At 46.1% G+C, this 20,806-nt stretch overlaps 2 protein-coding genes across 4 annotated transcripts in view; one reads left to right on the top strand and one right to left on the bottom strand.

Annotated features, from left to right (window-relative positions):
• Positions 1 to 327: 327 nt before the first annotated feature.
• LOC102454815 (haloacid dehalogenase-like hydrolase domain-containing 5) overlaps positions 328 to 20,806 on the top strand; it is a 35,239-nt gene continuing 14,760 nt past the window's right edge. For all 3 annotated transcript variants that reach the window (XM_075939653.2, XM_075939657.2, XM_075939651.2), the window contains exons 1-5: positions 328 to 528; positions 8,861 to 9,067; positions 10,331 to 10,443; positions 11,978 to 12,071; positions 19,688 to 19,721. In XM_075939653.2, coding sequence (XP_075795768.2) covers positions 343 to 528; positions 8,861 to 9,067; positions 10,331 to 10,443; positions 11,978 to 12,071; positions 19,688 to 19,721 — 634 coding nt within the window. In that variant the 5' untranslated portion in view covers positions 328 to 342. The remainder of the gene's footprint in view (positions 529 to 8,860; positions 9,068 to 10,330; positions 10,444 to 11,977; positions 12,072 to 19,687; positions 19,722 to 20,806) is intronic.
• Positions 9,062 to 20,806, bottom strand: part of RAB43 (RAB43, member RAS oncogene family) — a 66,488-nt gene continuing 54,743 nt past the window's right edge. Inside the window, exon 3 of the mRNA XM_075939658.2 lies at positions 9,062 to 9,366. Coding sequence (XP_075795773.1) covers positions 9,164 to 9,366 — 203 coding nt within the window. The 3' untranslated portion in view covers positions 9,062 to 9,163. The remainder of the gene's footprint in view (positions 9,367 to 20,806) is intronic.

Raw genomic sequence — 20,806 nt, 5'->3', positions numbered from 1 at the left:
GTGGGTTATCACAGCCATCTGCATCCCAGCGAAGGCCAGGTGTGTGATAGCCACATGTTGCAACTCCACTGCTCAGGGGTGTGAAAAATCCCACGTGGCCCCCAGTGCAGACAGGCGAGCGCTTCCCCCGTGCACGTGGCTCCTGCCGCTCCCGGGCCGATGACCCAGGCTGGCGGCAGAAGCTCTGAGGAAACATGAGGCGGCGCCGGGGGCCCGCGCTGGAGCCCGGGGCCTGAGGGCGGGCCTAGGGGGCGCGCGCGGGCGCGTGTGTGGGGGGGGTGCGAGCTGCGCGGAGAACGCGCGGGGGCCTGAGAGGCTGGCCCCGCCCCCGGCGTGACGCGAATGGTGGGCGGGGCCAGGGGGACCAAGTTGCCCGTGCCGGCTGCCGCCGTCGCTCTGAAGCGGCGGCCCCGCGCTCTGGGGGCCATGCTGCGCCGCTGGCTCGGGCCCCCGGGACTCCGCGGGCTCCGCAGCGCTGCCGCTGGCCTCCCGGCGCCGCATCCCGGGGAGAGCGGAGGCTGCGCCCAGGTAACCGGCGGGCGGGGCCGAGGGATCCCGTAGCATCCCGCGGGGGCAGCGGGCAGCTCTGCCCCCCCTCCCGGGCTGCGCTGCCCATCGCTCGGCGGGGAACCGGAGTGAAACCGGAGCCGCTCGAACCTGTGGGCCGGCGTCCAGGCGGCTGGAGGGCGGCGTCCCCCCCGGTCAGGCCGGCGCGGGCATCCCGTCCTGCCGGGGGCGCTCGGAGCCGTTAGCGCGGCGCGCGCTCCTGCGCCGTTGGGTGGCGGCTCGCGAGGCGCGGGGATCGGTGCGCGAGTAGGTGACGCGGCGGGGTGGGGGCAGCGCCGCTCGCGAGTGTTTCATTGATGCTGGCGGTGTCCGATACGGGTTAGCAAAGCTCTACGCGCCCGTGGCAGAGCACGGCGAGCAGCGGGATTGTCGAGCAGCGGGGATAGTCTCCTCCTGAAATGGTGGTTACAGGTGTGGGAACAGGTCTTCGCCGCTCCTGTTCTGCTGTGCTGCACAAACCACCAGGGGCTAAGGATTTCAAAGCAAAATAGCTTTGGTAGGGACTCAAAGATTCAGTTTTGCAAGTGTTTCCATGAGAGATGTACTCCTGTTCAGACATGGGTACTTGGAAGTGAGTTATGTAAGTACTTGGGAGAGTCTTATTTGCAAACTTTCACAGCCTGCCCTTCTGTATCAAGCCAAGCGGTAATGCTATGCTAGAGGTGATCTTAATTGTATATAAATGTGCTTTTATGGAGGGACTCCTCATTGTTCTGACATTACAACAATGGGCTTGACTTTTCTCCTCCCCTCTTCCCAGTAGCTATTAGCCTGGTGGTAGGTAAGTGAATGCTCACAGACTTTTGTACGAATTCATTATGTAATAATGAATAGATGAGCTGATGAGCTGTAGTTGAACTTGTGCTAGAATACCAAACAGAATTTTTTTTGCTCAAAATCTGAGATAGCATACATGTTCTCAGTTTTGGATACATCTGACCCAGAATCTCACCTTCAGTGTGGTATGGATTTAGTTGTTACCCATACAAATGCCACACTAAAACCTGACCCAAACCAGGCATTTTTCATGAGCACTGGTCCAAAATTGTCTTTTTTTCAAAATATTTGAAAGCCTGCTACTTTGTGTAATCTTTCAAATCTGTATAGAACAAAGATGAGGCGTGGTGAGTTCGGTTTTTTTTTTTTTAACATTTTTGGACAGAAGAGTAAAGTATTAAGGTGTTTTGTAATGTGTAAAGGTGGCTGAGTACACTTCTGCCTGTTGCCCTCTCCATACCGTGGTGGTGTTTTTTCTTTGGGTACGTCTAGACTACCACGTTTTGTCGACGGAAGTTTTGTCGACAGATACTGTCGACAAAACTTCTGTCGACAAAGAGCGTCCAGACACATTGAGTTCTGTCGACAAAGCAAGCTGCTTTGTCAACAGAACTCTGTAGTCTGGACGCAATGTTACAGGCAATAACACCTTCTGTCGACAGAGTTCTGTCGACAGAAGGTGTTATGCCTCGTAAAATGAGGTTTACCAGCGTCGAAAAAACTGCTGAGTTCTGTCGACGTTATGTCGACAGGACTCAGCGGTAGTGTAGACGCTGGTATAGTTTTGTCGACAAAAGTCCACTTTTGTCGACAAAACTAGGTAGTCTAGACACACCCTTTGACTCTCCTTGATGTTGATCTAGCATCTGGAATAAACTGAATTCATTGACTTCTTAAACGAACCACAATACAATATTGAGAATGTAAATACAGGTTGGACTTCTCTGGTCAGGCACCCTGGAGACCTGATTGGTCCCAGATGAAGGATTTTGCCAGGCCAGGTGAGATCATTTTTGGCCTCCCTGCCACCAGCCCTGGCCTGGCCTGTTGCCCGCCTAGCTGCTGTGGCTCTTGGCCCTGCCAGGCATCCACTGCTGCCTCATGCTGCACAGCCCGCTGCACTGCCGCTGGCCATCCAATTGCCATACTTTTCAAGGCAATACCTCTGCTCTGTGTTCCAAAACCTTGATTTAAATAGTTTGTTTAATGCTTCTTTTTTAAATTTACCTTCTGTTTCCTTATGTAATTCTTACTATTACACTGTGCGCTTAACAAAGTGACTCTTAAGCTAAAGAAGCAGTAAAATTCTTAAAGCAGTAGTGAGGATATGCTTCAGTGATTTACAGATAGGTGGGATAGGGAAGTACAAAGCAAGTATTTATTTCCTTTTCCTTCATTTTGGGAAGGAGGTGGAGCAGGTCAGTCTAGAAACAGGTAGTGTGTGGTCAGGACTGCTGAGTAGATGGATGGGGCAGAAAAACAGGGAAGTAGTAGTCTATACAGTTTAGAAAAGCTAGTAGATAGACACAACCCTGACTGTAAAACTGCATGGACATTTTTCATGAAGTCTCCCTGTATTGTATTATCAATGAAACACCCTGTATTGTATTATCAATGAAACAGTTCACCAAGGGGGAGTACTAGTGTAGCTCAACCATTGGTATTTCTGCCACTGCCATCTGCTTCTCTTCAGAAGATTTAGGCAATAAAATGATAAAAATTCCAGTGGCCAGTTGGTGCTATCTTTATACTAGCACTCTTGCTGTCAGTGGTGGAACTATACTAATGATAGTGCGGTGGTGGGAGATTTATGAATATTGCCAGCGTAGATGAGGCTAAGTGATCTAGAAAACCAATAGACACTGATGAAAATTGAATTGCTATCTACTTTGTATTCACTAACTCTGTCTTTAGACGCCCCTTAGAACAAAACAAAAGAAACTGATGCCTCTTGGAAATTTCCATCTTTAAATGAGTTGTCAGGATCATAGATCAAGTTGTTGGAATTTTCTGCAGGTTGGGCCTCCCTGTTCCAGCGCCACTGGGACCTGGCCAGTCCTGAACAAGCAGATTTGCCGGACCAAGCGAGGTTCCCTGTCATTGGTTTCCCAGCTTGCTACCCCTCATGGCCCATGCTGCCCTGCTGTCCCCAGGCTAGGGCTCCAGCCTGGCCCCACTGCGTCCGGGCTCCGGTACCAGCCCCCTGCTGCTTTGCCCGGCTGAGACTCCTCGGGGTCTGAGCTGTTTATTCGCCACCAGCTTGCTATGGCCGGGGCTGGAGCTCCCTGGTACCATCAGGGTCAGAGCTCCCTGCCATGCCGCCTGCCTCCCTGACATGGGGCTCCCAGTTGAGTTGCCAGTTCCCCCTGCTGTGCTCCTGCCCTGGCACCAGATCTCCCTGTTCCTGGGCTCCATGGATGTTGCTGGACCAGAGTCCTGGTTTAGAGAGATACAGCCTGTAGCTGACAAGCTGAAGAAGGCATGAAGAGAAGCTATATTTGGGGGGGTGTAGCCATAAGATGCCTTTAACCAAAAAACTATTCAGGTGTCTGATCTTCAATATTCTGGAGCAGGATTAGGATTGAGACAGGAGTATGTTACAGATTGGACCATTGCAGTTACCAACTCTAGCAGCTAATTAGTCTTCAGAGGAAACAGTGGTTTTAAATGCTATATAAAATGGCTCATATTAACTTCTCCAGTAGGAGTAAGTAGATTATCTTGAGTCAACTGTACACTCATTGTCATCAAAGACAATCAGTGCTTCAGCTGCAATATAGTTCACTTTTTACATCATTAATCATTTCATTTTAAGTATATTCCTTATGTGAAAAATGTAATTTGCCCTTGCCAGTATTTGCTGTATTTGATTAGTCTTTCCAGTGAACGAATAGCAGTTTTCATCCACTGGTGAGCTGCCATAGTTGTACCTGTCATAAACCAGTGATTATCTAAAGCTTTCTAAAATCCTAGCATGAGGTTTGGCAGCCAGTCTAACAAACAGATTAAGGATTTATATGCTAATAAAGCAGGCTTCTGTGTGCCAATCTTATGATGATGTGGTCTGTGTTTGCATAGTTCACTTGATCTTGCAAACAAAAGGAAGAAACTAAGAACTGTACTTACATTTTCTCCTGTGCTTTTTGAATATCACAGTCTGTAATCCCCTTCCTTGTTCTCATAGCACTGCTTGATGAAGTGGACGTTGCTCCATTTCCATGAGTATGATCGTTGTCAGGAGAGAGTTCAGTTCCTGTGTTTTGTAATGAAAAATTAAACTCCTACATTTTATAGTTTTACAGTCTTGGTTATTCATAGTTGTGTTCAGACTATGTATTTAACAACAGCTAATACAGCAAAATCTAACTTTGAATACATCAAAATTCTTTGCTTTAAAACTGACCTTCCTCATTCTTCCTTTTCCCTTTCCCTTTTTAATCTTGTTGTGCAAACACAGTAATCAATGATTTCACTTAGGAAATGTTTGAGATGTTGATGTATTTAAGTTTTCAGTGTTACCATCTTTATCTCTCACTAACATTTATGTGGTGATTGATTGGCAAAAACACCATTGCAAGTTAAAGCAAATTGAGGAAGTCTGCATATGTGCTAAGAGCAGCCAAATGTCCTTCTAGTATAGTCCGACATTGGCTAATGCTAGGTGCCCCAGAGGGAATGAACAGAACAAGTAATCATCAAGTAATCCATTCCTAGCGCCCATTCCCAGCCTCTGACAAACAGAGGGTAGAGACATTGTTCGTGCCCGTCTTGGGTAATTAATAGTGATTGACAGACTTATCTTTCATGAATTTATCGAGCTCTTTTTTGAACCCTGTTAGGGTGTGTCTAGACTACAGGGTTTTGTCGACAAAAGTGGACTTTTGTCGACAAAACTATACCTGCGTCCACACTACCGCTGAGTTCTGTCGACATAATGTCGACAGAACTCAGCAGTTTTGTCGACGCTGGTAAACCTCATTTTATGAGGCATAACGTCTTCTGTCGACAGAGTTTCTGTCGACAGAAGGTGTTATTGCATGTAAACTGTCCTTTGCATCCACACTACCATGTCGACAAAGCAGCTTGCTTTGTCGACAGAACTCAATGTAGACTAGACGGAGTCGATTCAAATCCCGGGCTTCATTTGCAATTGCGGTATGACTACATTACCCTCCTATTTCGAATTAGGAGGGTAGTGTTGACATACCCTGAGGGAGTTAAAGTCTGCTTTTCTGTAGTCCAGGGTGTGTATTCTGCTACTCGCCTTTCTTCCTTTGGTCAGGATCCTGAAATCTACCATCTCATGATCCCTGCTTCCCAGGATATCACCCACCTCTACTTCCCCTACTAGTTCCTTCCTCCCTGTTTGTGAGCAGAAGATCAAGCTGCGCATGGCCCCTGGTCGGATCATTCAGCACTTGTATCAAGAAGTTATCTCCAACATTCTCCAAAAACTTCCTGGATTGTTTGTGTACTGCCGTATTGGTCTCCTAACAGAGGCCAGAGTGATTAAAGTTGCCCATGAGAACCAGGGCCTGTGATCTGGAAGCATCTCTCAGTTGTTCAAAGAAAGCCTTGTCTACCTCATCCACCTGATCTGGTGGTCTATAGCAGACACCAATCACAACATCACCCCTGTTGCTTCCACTTCAACACTTAACTCATAGACTCTCAACAGTCTTTTCTTCCTCTAAATACTGGTGCTCCGAGCAATCATAGCGTTCTCTTACATGCAGTGCAACTCCTCCTTTTCTCCCCTGCCTGTTCTTTCTGAACAGTTTATATCCTTCCATGACTGTGCTCCAGTCATGCGAGTCATCCCACCGAGTCTCCGTTACTCCAATCAAATCCTAGTTCTTGGACTGGACCAGGGCTTCTAATTCTTCCTGTTTGTTTCCCAGGCTTCTTACATTTGTGTACAAACACCTTAGATAACCAATTGATCACCCTACCTTCTGCATCTGAATCAGGGGTCCTCCTTTGTTGCTCATTCCTCTTTGTGTTTCTTCCCAGTATCTGACTTCCTCACTTCTCAGGGCTTTGGTCACCGTCCCCCAACGAAGCTAGTTTAAAGCCCTCCTCAGTAGGTTTGCAAGTGTGCCTGCGAAGATGCTCTTTCTTTTCTTGGTTAGGTGGATCCCATCTCTTCCTAACAATCCTTGTTCCCGGAACAGAGTCCCATGGTCAAAGAAACCAAAACCTTCTCTCCCCGGCACCACCTGTACAACCTCACATTTACTTCCTCAATTCAACGATCCCTACCTCGACCTCTTCCTTCAAAAAATGAGGTTTACGGGATCTTTTAAAATGGGGCATTTCTGTCGAATGATCCCCATCTTGACACTGTGTGTGTGGGGGGGGGGGGGGGGGGTTGGGAGGGTTTGAAAGCAGGTGTAAAAAAAAAAAAAAAAGCCGGGCGCCCGGCTTCGTTTACAATTTTGATAAGTCTAATTTACATCCCTTTATTTAAAAAGTCATGTAGTTTAGATGTACCTTTAATCATCATGGATTTCACATAGATTTACTAACAACAAAGGTCTCTAGACTCTGGAATATTTGTCTCCGTCTCAGTCGAGTCTTTTCCCTCCCCTCTATTCTGGCTTTTCCCCCTTTGCATTTGAATCGTGTGTTTGCTGGCTGGTGGCAAGGAGGCAGTTGTGTCAGTGAGCACAGGGTGAAACTGTTTGCCTGTTCTTAGTTTCAGTGCCCACCCGTTTCCGGGGAGGTCTGGCTTTACCTCTGTAGCCTTTGGCTGGAAGGAGTGTGCACCATCACTCTGTGGGGAAGATGGATGTGGTGTCTGCTCACACACAGGGACTACGATGGGATGCAGCATGCTCAGGGAGGGCACTTTTCATATTGTAGCTGCTAAAATCTGAGCATTTGTGAACTGGAGTTTTTCAGGGGCTTATAATTTGGGCATATTTCAAAGGAACAGCAAAAGGCACATTCTGAAACTGCCTGTTTCTGCTGCCTTTGAGTGTTGGGGAGTGGACCCCACTTGGAGGTGACAGGCTTCCCGCCCCTGCTAGTCCCCTCTCATGGCATTAGGGGGCATGTGGCCTCTCATGCCCCCCTCTGTTTGTAATGGGTAGTGTTGGGCAACTTTACTACAGGGTGGACTTCCCTGGTTTGGCACCCTCAGGCCCTGACCCATTCCGAAAGAGGAAATTTGCTGGATCGGGGAGGTCCCCTGCCACTGGCCTTTGAGGATGCTCCCCCTCCCTATGGCTGGCTTCAGTCCAGCCTGCTGCCACTGGGCTCCAGCCCTACTACTGCAGGACTTGATTTTGGGCTCCAGCTGGCTGGGACTCTCTGGGACGGAGCTTCCCAGTTGCCGTGGCCCTCCTTTTCCCGTTCCTGGCAGGGGCTCGCTGGCTACCCTGCTTCTGTTCTGCTCCTTCGGGGATTCCTGTGGATGGGACTTGCCAGCTGCCCCGTTTTTGCCACACCTGGCCAGGGCTTCCTGGGGACAGGGCTCACTGGTCCAGCTGCTGCCCCACCCAGCTGAGGTTTCCCAGTGGTTGGTGTCCCAGCTGGTTTGCATTCCCGGGTGCCAGGAATTTCTAGTCCAACAATGTCCATGGTCCTGCCAGATCATGGATGATGCTGGACCAGTGAGTTCTGGATTTAGGAGGTTCAACCTGTTACGCTACTGCTTCCTCCTTGTAAAACAGAATCTCTTGTGTTGAAGGCAAGAGCTTGCTGAAGTGGGGTGCAAGGAGGAGCCCTACTTTTCAAGCTTAAAGTGTCTGGGAACAGGGTGATGTGAATATCACACGGGGAAACTTCTTATCCGTGTTGTGTAAATGAACGCTGCTGTACTTGCAGTCAGGCCCACCCACTATGATAACCACATTTTTTTATTATGTTTAACTTATTGATAATGGAAGGTACCAATCTTCTCATTGGACACATACAAAATATTGATACATATTCAGAATAGGAAAAAACCACCACTTACATCCCTCTACAGAGAATATATCTCCCTCTGGCACAAAAATCTTAACTGACTCTGGAATCTCAAAAAGCTTCAGAGGGGTAACCGAGTTAGTCTGTAACAGGAAACACTTAAGAAAACAACCCATAGTCTAGTAGCACCATAAAGATTAACAAAACATGTAGATGGTATCGTGAGCTTTCATGGGCACAGCCCGCTTCTTCAGATTCTGGAATCTCCATGTGCCAGTTTTGCTGAATTTGGGCCACATTTCTAAAATACTTTGAAACATATTATTTTTTTGTCAATCTCTAGGGAGGTTACAATTATTTGGACAATAAAAAGGTGCTTGTGATGGAGAGAAAAATTTGCACCTCTAGATTTGGCTCCTAAACCATAATAAATGTTTCAGTGTGCAGCTTTATTTGTGTGGCATCCAGGTATATGTAGTGAGATGATCTGTTCCCAGAAGTCCAGGGTAGTCACAAAGATTTTATTGGTTTGGATCACAGCTGTCAATACTATAAGCTTTATTGAATGTGTGCAGTGATGGAAATATTTTTTTTCTCCTTGCAGCCCAACATACCTACTTTTGGCTTCCTCTTCGACATTGATGGGGTATTGGTACGAGGAAAGACTCCAATTCCTGCTGCAAAAAAAGCCTTTCAAAAGTTAGTTGGTTCTCAGGGACAATTCTTGGTGCCTGTAGTATTTGTCACCAATGCAGGGAATTGCCTTCGCCAGAAGAAAGCTGATCAGTTGTCTCATATTTTGGGAGTGTCGGTGAGTAATACGAACTACAAGTAATGGCCTTAATATCAAAGGGTATGTTACTATTTTGGTAATTATCTGCTTAAGAGTCCTACACTAGTAATTCACTTAGTGGCATGAAATTCTGTTCATGCAAATTGGTCTCCTGAAGTAACATCTGCATCCAAGATGGTAGCTTCCTTCTAGCTCCTGCCTCACATACCAGAGAGACACTTGTCCTGGTATATATGGCACAAGAAGGCTGGGCCACTGGGCACTGCCGGCCATGGCATTAAACTGCTGCTTGTGAGTTGAGGATTGGATGTTTGATCCTGCAAAGATAAATATTTAAATTTTAGAACAAGAGTTTTGTTCACTCAGTAGTGATCCTTATTTCAATAGGTGTCATAGGAAATATATATAATATATATTTACGTATAAAATAAAAGCCTAAAATATGAAGGTGTTAATATTAAATGACTTGAAGTATCATAATAATCCTTAGACTTCACAATCTTCAAAGCCCTGTTACAAACACTTCTTTATTGTCATACCCTTCTGTGGAATAATAAATTATTCCAATTTTACCGTTAACACAGTTGTTGGAGAAAAAAATCTCTTAGGAACCGGATATTGAAACTCAGACCTATTCTGTATTATGCCTCCCCCTTCCGATCGATCTAAGACACACAACTTCAGCTACGCAAATAGGGTAGCTAAAGTTGACATACTTAGACCTACTTACTGTGGTGTCTTCCATCCAGTAAGGTGGGTAGCTGATGCTCTTCCATCAACTCCGCCTACTCTTCTCCTCTTGGGGGGAGTACTGGAGTCGATCAGTGTGTGCTCAGTGGTTGATTTATTGTGTTGATCCCCTGTGTAGTGGAAACAAACCCTAATACAGAGAGGAGTATATGGCCCACACAGCAATCTGAGGACAGATCCAGGATTGGAACCAAGGTATTAGTTTGGATCCCATGTTCAGACTAATGCTGCTTCAATCTGATGATTGGGGAGGCCGTGGTATATGCTTTGTGCCCATGCAGAATACAGGAATTCTGGAAGCAAAAATGGAGGCTTGGGGTGTGCTTTTGTAAGCTAAGACTCAGAATGCTTTTTTCACTATGTATCATGTATATAGGAAATTTTGGGGAAATTGAATTATGGTGGGGAGGGCTGTATTTTCTATAATGACTTTTGGTTAAACTGAAATATAATTTGTAACATTATTGATTAAATCTAGCAAAGACAAAGGTGAGTTGAAATAATACCAATTTTCTATTTTATTCCAAACAGATTTCACAAGACCAAGTAGTGATGTCTCATAGTCCTTTACGGATGTTCAAACGTTACCATGACAAATGTGTTCTAGTGTCTGGGCAAGGACCACTTCTTGATATTGCCAAATAGTATCCTTTTGAAAGACATTTTCTGCTGTTAAGTACTTTCATTCAGTCAGATCAGATGATCATGTAGAACAGGGAAAGGCCATCTGTCACTTGAGCAAAAGTACATGGTGTATTTCAGACAATAAGGGAATCCTAACAAAATGTTCACCTTCTGCATTGAAAACTGGTGAAATTGGTGTTCTGGTATAATACCCTCCAATTTTTTACACTTAGTTATTACATATGTTTTGGACCAGGGTGATGAAATATTCCATACATTTAAATGAAAGTGACAAATCTCAGTTTAAGGGCTTTGACTTGTTCAGGGATGAGTCTTGAAATGCCATTATACTATTTAACAGATGATGTAATATGTCTAAAACCAGTTTATGGAGCCTCAGGTCTTTGATCTAACACATTTTCTAGGCCACTTGTCTCCGGTTATGCCAATTCATGGCTGAAATTGTTTGTGTTAACTTGAATATTTTTTAAAAAAAAAGCAGAAATGGGCTTTTTGGTGTGAACTTTGCATTTTCAAATATGAAACTACCTCTCTTCCTAGGAACCCATAGTTAATATCTACTGTAAACTCACATGATAATGAACGCTAGCACTATCTTCTGTGTCGTGCTATAGTGTCTTATTAAAAATTAGTGATGTACTAGCATGCATTTTACCTGTTATGTCATGATGAAGTAGAGTAGGCATGGCTGATGCCTAACATGGTAAAGGTCAAATGTTTCCACAGACATTTGAGACCTAAAAGTTACCAATATTCAGTTAAAATGAGATTATTATGGAGGGAGACTGAGCATGGATGTTTGTGTTCTTTTTAGTACTTAATACAGGTTGTACCTTTATAAACTGGAACTCTGGTTGGCAACATCCAGAGTCCAGAAGGACCAGAGAGTCTTGGTGCACAGCAGGGAGTGCAGGGGCTGGGATCCTGGCACTATGGGGGTGGGGGGGCACGCACCGAAGTGTGGCCCAGCTGGGCTGAGGGGGGAGAGGCTGAGAGCCAGCATGCTGTAGGGAGGGAGTTGCGGGGGGGAGGGAGCTGGTGCATGGCTCGGTTGGGCTGTGGTGGGCAGGAGCTGGTGCGCTGGGCTGCAGCGGAAGCCAGAGAGAGGACAGGGCAGTAGGGGGGCTAGAAATGACATCCCCTTGTTCGTAAAAATTCCTCATCCAGGACCAATCAGGTCCCAAGGGTGCTGGACCAGGGAAGGTCCAGCCTGTACAAATTTTGGGAAATACATCATGTACATGATAGATTTGCTTATTTGTCTGGATCTGGCAAAGAAAGTAGATGTTAAGAAACCAACCATGTTGGTTATTGTACAAAACTGAATTTGAAAGTCTATGCAATTCACAGTTTAAATCTGTTATAATAAAGCTATTAAGGGTAAAAATACTATTATAAAGTGTAACTTTTAATATGTGACTGAGATGATAGTGCTGAAAAACATTCTGATTTAATATTCAATTATTAAACAGCCTTAAGAACTGTTAAACTATACAAATACGTTTTTTGGATCCTTAATTGGTATTTTCCCAGTCTGGGTTTTTGTCAACCTATTACCATTGATATATTGCGTGAAACACACCCTTTGCTGGATATGGTTGACCATGACAGACGACCTAAAGTTTTGGTGAGTGAATGATTTATGTTGAAATCTTTCTGTCTCTGTTTATTGGCTGACAATTCTACATTTGGAGATTTCTTCTTCGTATAAAATCATAAACTTGACTTTTTTTAGTTTATTCCATTTTGTAATATGCTTTTGACTTTGAGGCCTACCTATGTACTTGTTTCTCTGCAACACTTTGAAGAGCTATTCAGTATACTTGTCTAACAAGTCAGTTTGGTCAGTATCTTTATTGACATTTACATTGACTCTCCAGTATAAAGTCTGAGGCATTTTTTTAATTGGTTGACTTGAAAAAAAAATGTTGCATTACAGTCTTTTATGTAGCTAACATTGAGGAAAACAGGCAAAACTCTGGATTTAATGGAGTTGCCTGATAAATCTGCTACTTTGGAAAATCTACGTGTTTTCTAAGAGAGATGGAGAGGTAACCTTCCCCCCCCCCCCCCCCCGCTTCCCTATAAGAATGTGACAACAATGGTAAGTTACTACTGCAAGCTGTTGCCTTGTTACTCAATTCACTATCTTTCATAAGCTCTCAGAAGAAATCTCCTTTTAAAAATCATCATAATCTTTATAGTTTCTCAAACTTGAATCATAAAACCATAGAGCTAGAAGAAACCTCAGAAGGTCAAGTCCAGCCCCCTGCTCTAGGCAGGGCCAATCCCAACTAAATCAACCCGGCCAGGGCTTTGTCAAACTGAGACTTAAACACCTCTAGGGATGGAGACTCCACTACTTCCCTAGGTAACCCATTCCAGTGCTTCACCACTCTCCTAATGAAATAGTTTTTCCTAATATCCAACCTGGACCTCTCCCACCACAACTTGAGACCATTGCTCCTTGTTCTGCCATCTGTCACTACTGAGAACAGCCTTTCTCCATCCTCTTTGGAACCTCCCTTCAGGAAGTTTCTATCACTATCAAATCCCCCCTCACTCATCGCTTCTGCAGACTAAACAGACCCAACTCCCTCAGCCTCTCCTCGTAGGTCATATGCTCCAGCCCCCTAATCATTTTGGTTGCCCTCCGCTGGACCCTCTCTAGTGCATCCACATCCTTTTTGTAGTGGGGGGTTCAGAACTGGACACAATACTCCAGATGTGGCCTCACCAAAGCCGAATAAAGGGGAATAATGACATCTCTGGATCTGCTGGCAATGCTCCTCTTAATGCAACCAACTATGCCATTAGCCTTCTTGGCTACAAGGGCACACTGTTGACTCATATCCAGCTTCTCATCCACTGCAACCCCCAGGTCCTTTTCTGCAGAACGACTACTTAACCGGTTGGTCCCCAGCTTGTAACTATGCTTGGGATTCTTCCGTCCCAAGTGCAGGACTCTACACTTTGTCCTTGTTGAACCTCATCAGATTTCTAGTGGCCCAATCCTCCAATTTATCTAAGTCACAATTTGTCTATCTCTGCCCTCAAGCATTTCTACCTCTTCCCCCTACCTTAGTGTCATCCGCAAACTTGCTGAGGGTACAATCCATCCCCTCATCCAGGTCATTAATAAAGATATGGAACAAAACGGGTCCTAAAACTGAACCTTGGGGCATTCTGCTAGAAACCGACCGCCACCCTGACATCGAACCTTTGATCACTACCCGCTGGGCCTGGCCTTCTAGCCATCTTTCTATCCATCTTACTGTTCATTTATCCAATGCACATTCCCTTAACTTGCTGGCAAGAATATTGTGGGAGACCGTATCAAAAGACTTGCTAAAATCAAGGTATATAACATCCACTGACTTTCCCATGTCAACAGAGCCAGTTACCTCATCATAGAAGCTAATCAGATTGGTCAGGCACGACTTGCCCTTTGTGAATCCATGCTGACTATTCCTAATCACTTGCCTCTCATCCAAGTGCCTCAAAATGGATTTCTTAAGGATCCCTTCCATGATTTTTCCAGGGACTGAGGTAAGACTGACTGGCCTATAGTTCCCTGGATCGTCCTCCTTCCCTTTTTTGAAGATGGGCACTACATTTGCCTTTTTCCAATCATCCGGGATTTCTCCCGATCTCCACGACTTTTCAAAGATAATGGCCAAAGGCTCCTCAATGACATTTGCCCAACTCCATCAGTACCCTCGGATGTATTAAGTCCGGACCCATGAATTTGTGTAAGTTTAGCTTTTCTAAATAGTTCCTAACCTGTTCTTTACCCACCGCGGGCTGTCCTCTCTCTCTTTCTCTTCTCCTCCCCCTCCTGCCTCTCGCTCGGGGGGACCGCGGAGCCCAAACGGTTGCTTGTGCCATTTGCTTCCGCGTGGCAGCCCAGCTGAGCGGTACAGAAGTCAGCTGAGCGCCACTGCAGGAGGCGAAGGGGGGCGGGGCTTGGAGCTGCTGTCATGCCGCACGTCAGCGCCTCTCCCGCCATGGCACTCGGCTGAGTTCTGCCCTGCTCAGCTGGACTGCCGCGGGGGAGGAAGCGGTCATTTGGGCTCCCCTGCGGTGGCCCGGCTGAGCAGGGCAGAACTCAGCCGAGTGCCATGGGGAAGGGGGGTGGGGTGGTGACGTACATGGCCAGGCCCCACCCCCAGCTGTGTATGTCACTGCCCCACCCCCCCTTTGCCTCCTGCAGTGGTGCTCAGCTGAATACTGCACCACTCAGCCGGGCTGCCGCGTGGGAGCAAATGGTGCAAGCGACCGTTTGGGCTCCGTGGTCCCCCCGAGGTGAGAGGCAGGAGGGGGAGAAGAGAGAGATAGGAGCCAGAGGAGAGCTGGGGGGAGAGGGGTGGGGCGGGGGAGAGAGCACCAAAATAGTGGTGGATAGAGTGCAAATAGCCACATACTGGGGGCGGGGGGGGGGGGAGAAAAGCTCCACCGGGGGAAAATAGGTGCCGGTACGCTATCCCAGGGCATACTGTCACAAAAAAAAGGGGAAGGGGTGAGAGGGGCAAGTTCTGGGAGGGAATTTGGGTTAAGGAGGATGTAGAGAAGAGGTTGCTGGCTCAGAGGGGGGCTCCAGGCTGGAGAGTGTTGGGGTCATGTGGAGGGTTGGGGTGTTGAGCGAGCCTCAGGCTTGTGACTGAGGGTGCAGGAGTTTGGGCAGGGGTGCATGAGGGACTATGGGCAAGGAGGCTGGGAGTATGATGGCCTCAGGACACAGATTTGCAGTGTGGATGGTACAGGAGTATTGTGGCAGAAGACGGGATGTGGGGATGCAGGAATTTGGGGATGAGAGAAGCTCAGGACAGGGGGTTCCAGTGTATGATAGACTCAATTTTGGGGTTGGGAGGGTGCAGGAGTGTTATGATGTCGCAGCCAGATGGGGACTTGTCCCCAATTGGGGGCTTGGTGGCCAGGCTTCATTTTTAAATATAATATTATGTCAAACACAACGGCTGTGTCTACATTGGCCCCTATTCCGTAATAGGGATGCAAATGTAGCACTTTGGAATAGGCAAATCCGCGGGGGATTTAAATATCCCCCGCGGCATTTACATTAACATGGCTGTCGGAAGAGCTTATTTTCCGGAGGATCGCGTCCAGACTGGCGTTTTTCTCCGGCTTATCTACAAGCCGGAAGAAAGTGGCAGCCATGTTAATGCAAATGCCGCGGGGGATATTTAAATCCCCAGCGGATTTGCCTATTCCAAAGTGCTACATCTGCATAGGGGCCAATGTAGACACAGCCCTCATGTTTCAGCATTGTCCTTATTTATGAGAGGGGCGGGGAACCTGTTTTGAGTCAGGGGTCACTGGTCCACAGAAAAGTCAGTCAGGGCCACACAAGTGAGATGCAAAAAACCACCTCTCCAAAAACCCCCAAGCCTCACTAATGTGGCTCCCACTGTGCTGATGGGGGGGGGGGGGTATGGGACAAGTACTGGGGCAAGGTGCTGGTGGGTCCTGGGGCAGGTGGCAGGGTGCTGGGGCAGGTGGCAGAGCACAGGATGCTGGCCATGGGGAGGGGACAGGAACAGCTTGGCCGGTACCTGGAGACTCAGGAACCCGGGTCTCAGGAAGCGCATGGGCTCCTCTTTCCCCCTCTCTCCTCTCCTCTCCTCTCCTCTCCTCTCCTCTCCTCTCAACAGCTGGCATGCTTCCTGAAACACCAGGTCTGTTGCTTGGTCAGGGACTTCCTTCCCCCTGCTGCCTGCCTGTGTGTGTGTATGGGGGAGGGGAGGATTCCCAGAACTGCATGCCAGCTCCAACTTCTCAGGAAGCGTGTGCTTTTCCTCTGCTTTCCACGACAGCCCCATGCTTCCTGAGAAGTTGGAGATGGAATGCTGTACCAGGATTCCTCCTCCTCCTCTCCCCTCCCCCCTTGCTCTAACTCAATCCCCTTCCCCAGAGCCAGGCACTTCCCCTCCCCACCCCCCTCTTCTCCCAACCTAATGCCCAGAGCCGCCACTATCGCCACATGCGTCCCCTCCAGGTGCTGGGGCGTGTACGCTGAACGGCCAGTCTTGAGCATGTGCTGGCCAGGATGCCATGTGCACCCCACCCCCTCACCTAATTCTCCTTTCCTCCCCTCCCCTCCCCTCCTTTTCCCGAGTGCTAGGCACCTGTCCACCCCACTACTCTAACCCAATATTTCTTTTCTCTTCTCCCCCCCCCCTCCACCTTATGCCCGGGTACTGGAGCCAGAGCCGCTGCTACCACCACGCGTGTCTCACCCCAGGCACTGGGGCATGTACCCTGAGCGGCTGGCTTTGAGGAGTATGTGCTGGCTGGGATGCCATGTGCACCCCATCCCAACCCAATCCCCTCCCTCTCCCCCTCCCCCGAGGCAGGCACCCCCAGGTTCTAACCCAATCCCCCTCTCCTTCCCTCCCCCAGAGCCAGGCACCTGCCCCGCTCTAACCCGGGTCCCAGAGCTGGAGCCGCTGCTGCTGTGGCCGCTACCACCATGAGCCTCTTCCTGCAGGCGCGGGGCACGTGCGCTGAGTGGCCAGCCTTTAGCATGCTCTGGCTGGGATGCCAAGCATGAGGGGAGGGGGAACGTGAGCACGAACAGAGCGGTGGCTGTGAGCATGCACTGGAATGCGGCTCGGAGTGGCCCAACTTTGTGCGAAGTGGCCAGCCTGACGATAATTTTTTAATAAAAAAATGTTAATAAGGAGCAGCAATTTTTTTTAATCAGAGTTGCATGCGGCTTGCGAGGCGCGGGTTGGCCACTGCTGCTTTACAGTCTTTATACACAGTAGATGGGAAAACAACGGAGTATTCCGTAATCTTTTACATATAGGTGTGATATACAAAATCATTAGTCTGAAGTATCAGATAATATTGTGGCACTATATTATAACATGGTTGGAAGTCCAGGTAGATGCGTTCTAAAGAAGAGTGCACTAAGAGTGCAATGGGAACTAAAACACACTTTTCTTAGTGATAGTACAGGAAAATTTTGAATATTATTCTGTTTTATTACTACAGTACAAAACTGTTGTCAGAACGATCATGCAAGTTTTCACAAACATGACCCATGACACTAATTAATACTCTTGTTGGCAGTCTCCATAGAGGTTGATTAACTCCACATGATTAACTGTGTGGAAAACAAACACTCACCATAGAACTGATTCCTGTGGGTTTGTTTTGTGGGTCATTGATGGAGTTGGGAAGCTTGCACTGTGATCAGTTATCTACAGAGAAGGTGTAATATCAGTTCTCCTGTGATATGTTACCCCTTTTTTTTATACTTTACAAGATAAAAATAAGAGCTACAAATATAAAACCATGTTTAAGATGGCCTGAGACTTGTTGGTCATAAACAGGCCAAATTTCTGCTCGTACTTTGTAGAGCAAAATTATGAAAGTGGCTGTTGAGAAATGCAGATGATTGCCCAGAGGCACTGCTTCCTTCTCCTTATTATGAAATCTGTTTTGAAGACACAAGCACATTGTATGTGTTTAGGAACAGCTCCAAAGGAGCCGATAATGATCTGTTCGTGAGGAAGGAATTACACAAATTTCCATTGCTCTTTTGGAACTCTTGCAATTCTTGACTTTTTTTAATGAAGAAAACTCATTTTCAGTGACATGCTAATATATGGACTTAAAGCTATAGGTCAAATACTACTCATGAGTTAATGTGCTTATGAAAAAAGAGCTCGAATCTGGTAAGAGCTGCTTTGGAAAGTAACTTGATATATTTTGCTTTTTCAATTTAGATACTTACATAAGCCTAATTAAAATGTACTGAAGAGATCAGAGCAGTTCTTTTTGGGTATGTCTACATTGCATTCCTCCTTTCAAGAGAGGAATGCAAATGCAGATGAACAAAATCGCAAATGAAGTGTGGATTTGAATTTCCCACGCTTCATTTGCATAATTGCAGCCGGACACTTTTTCGAGATGAAAAAATGCTGTTTAAACCTGGTTATTTTGGGGGGGGGGGAACCCTTCTTTCGAAATAACCCTTACTCCTCATTTTATAAGGAGTAATTTCGAAAGAAGGATTTTTTTTCTCAAAATAACCAGGTCTAAACACCCAATTTCGAGGTGAAAAAATGCTATCTCGAAAAAGCGGCCGGCCGTAATTATGCAAATGAAGCATGGGAAATTCAGATCTGCTCTTCATTTGCAATTTCATTCATCTGCATTTGCATTCCTCTCTTGAAAGAGGAATGCAGTGTAGACATACCCTTTGTGTTATCACCATCAGTGGAACTATGCTTAGATAAAACTGAAGATTTTACAAGCCCAACATAATCCAGACATTTCCAAGTTGAGGTTAAATGTTTGTAACTTTTTAATGTCACCTCTCAGCTAGCCATGCGAAAATAGGAGTCCAAGACTCTGCTGACTTGTGTGTAATCTTTAGGGGGATGGAGAAGGAAATGCAAAACATTAGCCTAGTGTAGCAATTGTTGTAAAACATCTGTTGATTGTCTTAGAAATATGAAATGTTCTCAAATATATTGTCTGCTGAAATTCTCAAAGCATTATATAAATATTTAATGCCCCTGATAGAAAGGTAAATGTATTTTTTTGTTTTTTGCAGATGAGCAAACTGAGGAATAGGAATTCTGTGACTTGTCCAAAGTCTTGCAAATAGAGCAGTGCTGTGAATATAGAACACACAAAAACCATCAGTCCGAACTTGTCTTTGCTGCTGGATGACACTTCTGTGCTTGGCAATACAGGCAGTCCCCGGGTTACGTACAAGATAGGGACTGTAGGTTTGTTCTTAAGTTGAATTTGTATGTAAGTCGGAACTGGTACATATTGTAGGGGAAACTCTAGCCAAACATTTCTCCAGAGCTCAGTTTTATTCTCCCACAACGCACTTCCCTCAGTCCTTTATTCTCAAGCTGAGGTGTCTGCTGAGAAAAGCTGCTCCGCGTCTCCCTGGTCTGCTGGGGGGGGCGCTAGCTTCACGTCTCCCTGGTCTGCTGGGGGGAAGCAGCTAGTGCGGGGTTGCCTCACCCCGTTTGTAAGTACATGGATCCGACTTACATCGGTTCCCTAACCCGGGGACTGCCTGTATTAATTTCTAAGCGAAGTGACGTAAAAACTAGTTACATCTGAATGTAAAGTGCATCAGTGTTCTGTTAATTTCCCCAGGAATGGTTAGGGGAGTAATGCTTTGCATTTCTTTTAGTTAGTAACTTCAGAGGATGTTTAAATTAGTGGAGTTAAGTTCACTTTTTCTCATTGCAGCATTCCTCAGCTGTGGAACTTCCCAAAATTGAGGGTATGTGTGGTTTTTTTTTTTTTTTTTTTTTTTTTTTTGTTTTCTTATCTTGCAATTGTCATAGCATAGATTAAATGTCTTCTCTTCTTCATTGTAAATGTTATTTTCAGTTAGAAGTTCCTGAACCCCACATTGATGATGTGGATGGTTGGCAGAGGGAACCCAAATATACATACAAAATGTATGCAAAACGTGTGTGCGCTCTAATAACATTGTCATTTGTGAGTGTGTAGTTTTCACCCATGGGCCTCTTTGGAGTGAGAAGAGCATAAGGGGCTTGATTTCCTTTTGCCACCTTCTAGCTGATTGTGCTTCCTTGTTTCTGGGAATGAGGGTGGAACTGGAATCCCTTCTGGTCAGCAGATCATTTGCAATGTTGTGACCAGAGGCATTTCTTCCTCTTCTACTTCCATCTGTTTGAAAAGAAAGAAACTGGATCTGCGAATGAAAGAAAAAAATTGAGCTGGATCTACCCAATGACTTATTCCTAGCAATTGGAGATATCAGCTAGGAATATAAACATCCATACTGTATTTTGTCTAGAGACAAACAGATGGTAGTTCTGGTAGATTTGATTATTGTGTATAGTGCTGTATGTTAATCTATCACATTCATAATATTATAAATGTGAAAAGTCTTGAGTAACCATGTTAGTCTCTATCTGTAAAGATACCCTAAGGTGCCACAGGACTTGTTATGTCTACATTGCATTCCTCTTTTGAGAGAAGAATGCAAATGCAGGTGAACGAAATTGCAAATGAAGTGTAGATTTGAATTTATTGCGCTTCATTTGCATAATCACATCCGGGCGCTATTTCAAAATACCCTATTTCAAAAAAAGAAATGTTGTCTAGACGCGGTTATTTCGAAAGGAAACCCTTCTTTCGAAATTACCCTTACTACTTTCAAAGTTACCCTTAAACCTCATTTTATAAGAAGAGTTTTCTTTTGAAAGTACCGCATCTAGACAGCATTTCTTTTTTCAAAATAGTGCCCGGATGCGATTATGCAAATGAAGTGCAGGAAATTCAAATCCGCGCTTCATTTGCAATTTCGCTCAGTTGCATTTGCATTCCTCTCTCGAA

This window comes from Pelodiscus sinensis, chromosome 11, assembly GCF_052426305.1.
Source record: "Pelodiscus sinensis isolate ZL-2025 chromosome 11, ASM5242630v1, whole genome shotgun sequence".
NCBI lineage: Eukaryota > Metazoa > Chordata > Testudines > Trionychidae > Pelodiscus > Pelodiscus sinensis.
Note: the sequence above shows the minus strand (reverse complement) of the source record. Positions and strands in the feature narration are given on the sequence as shown.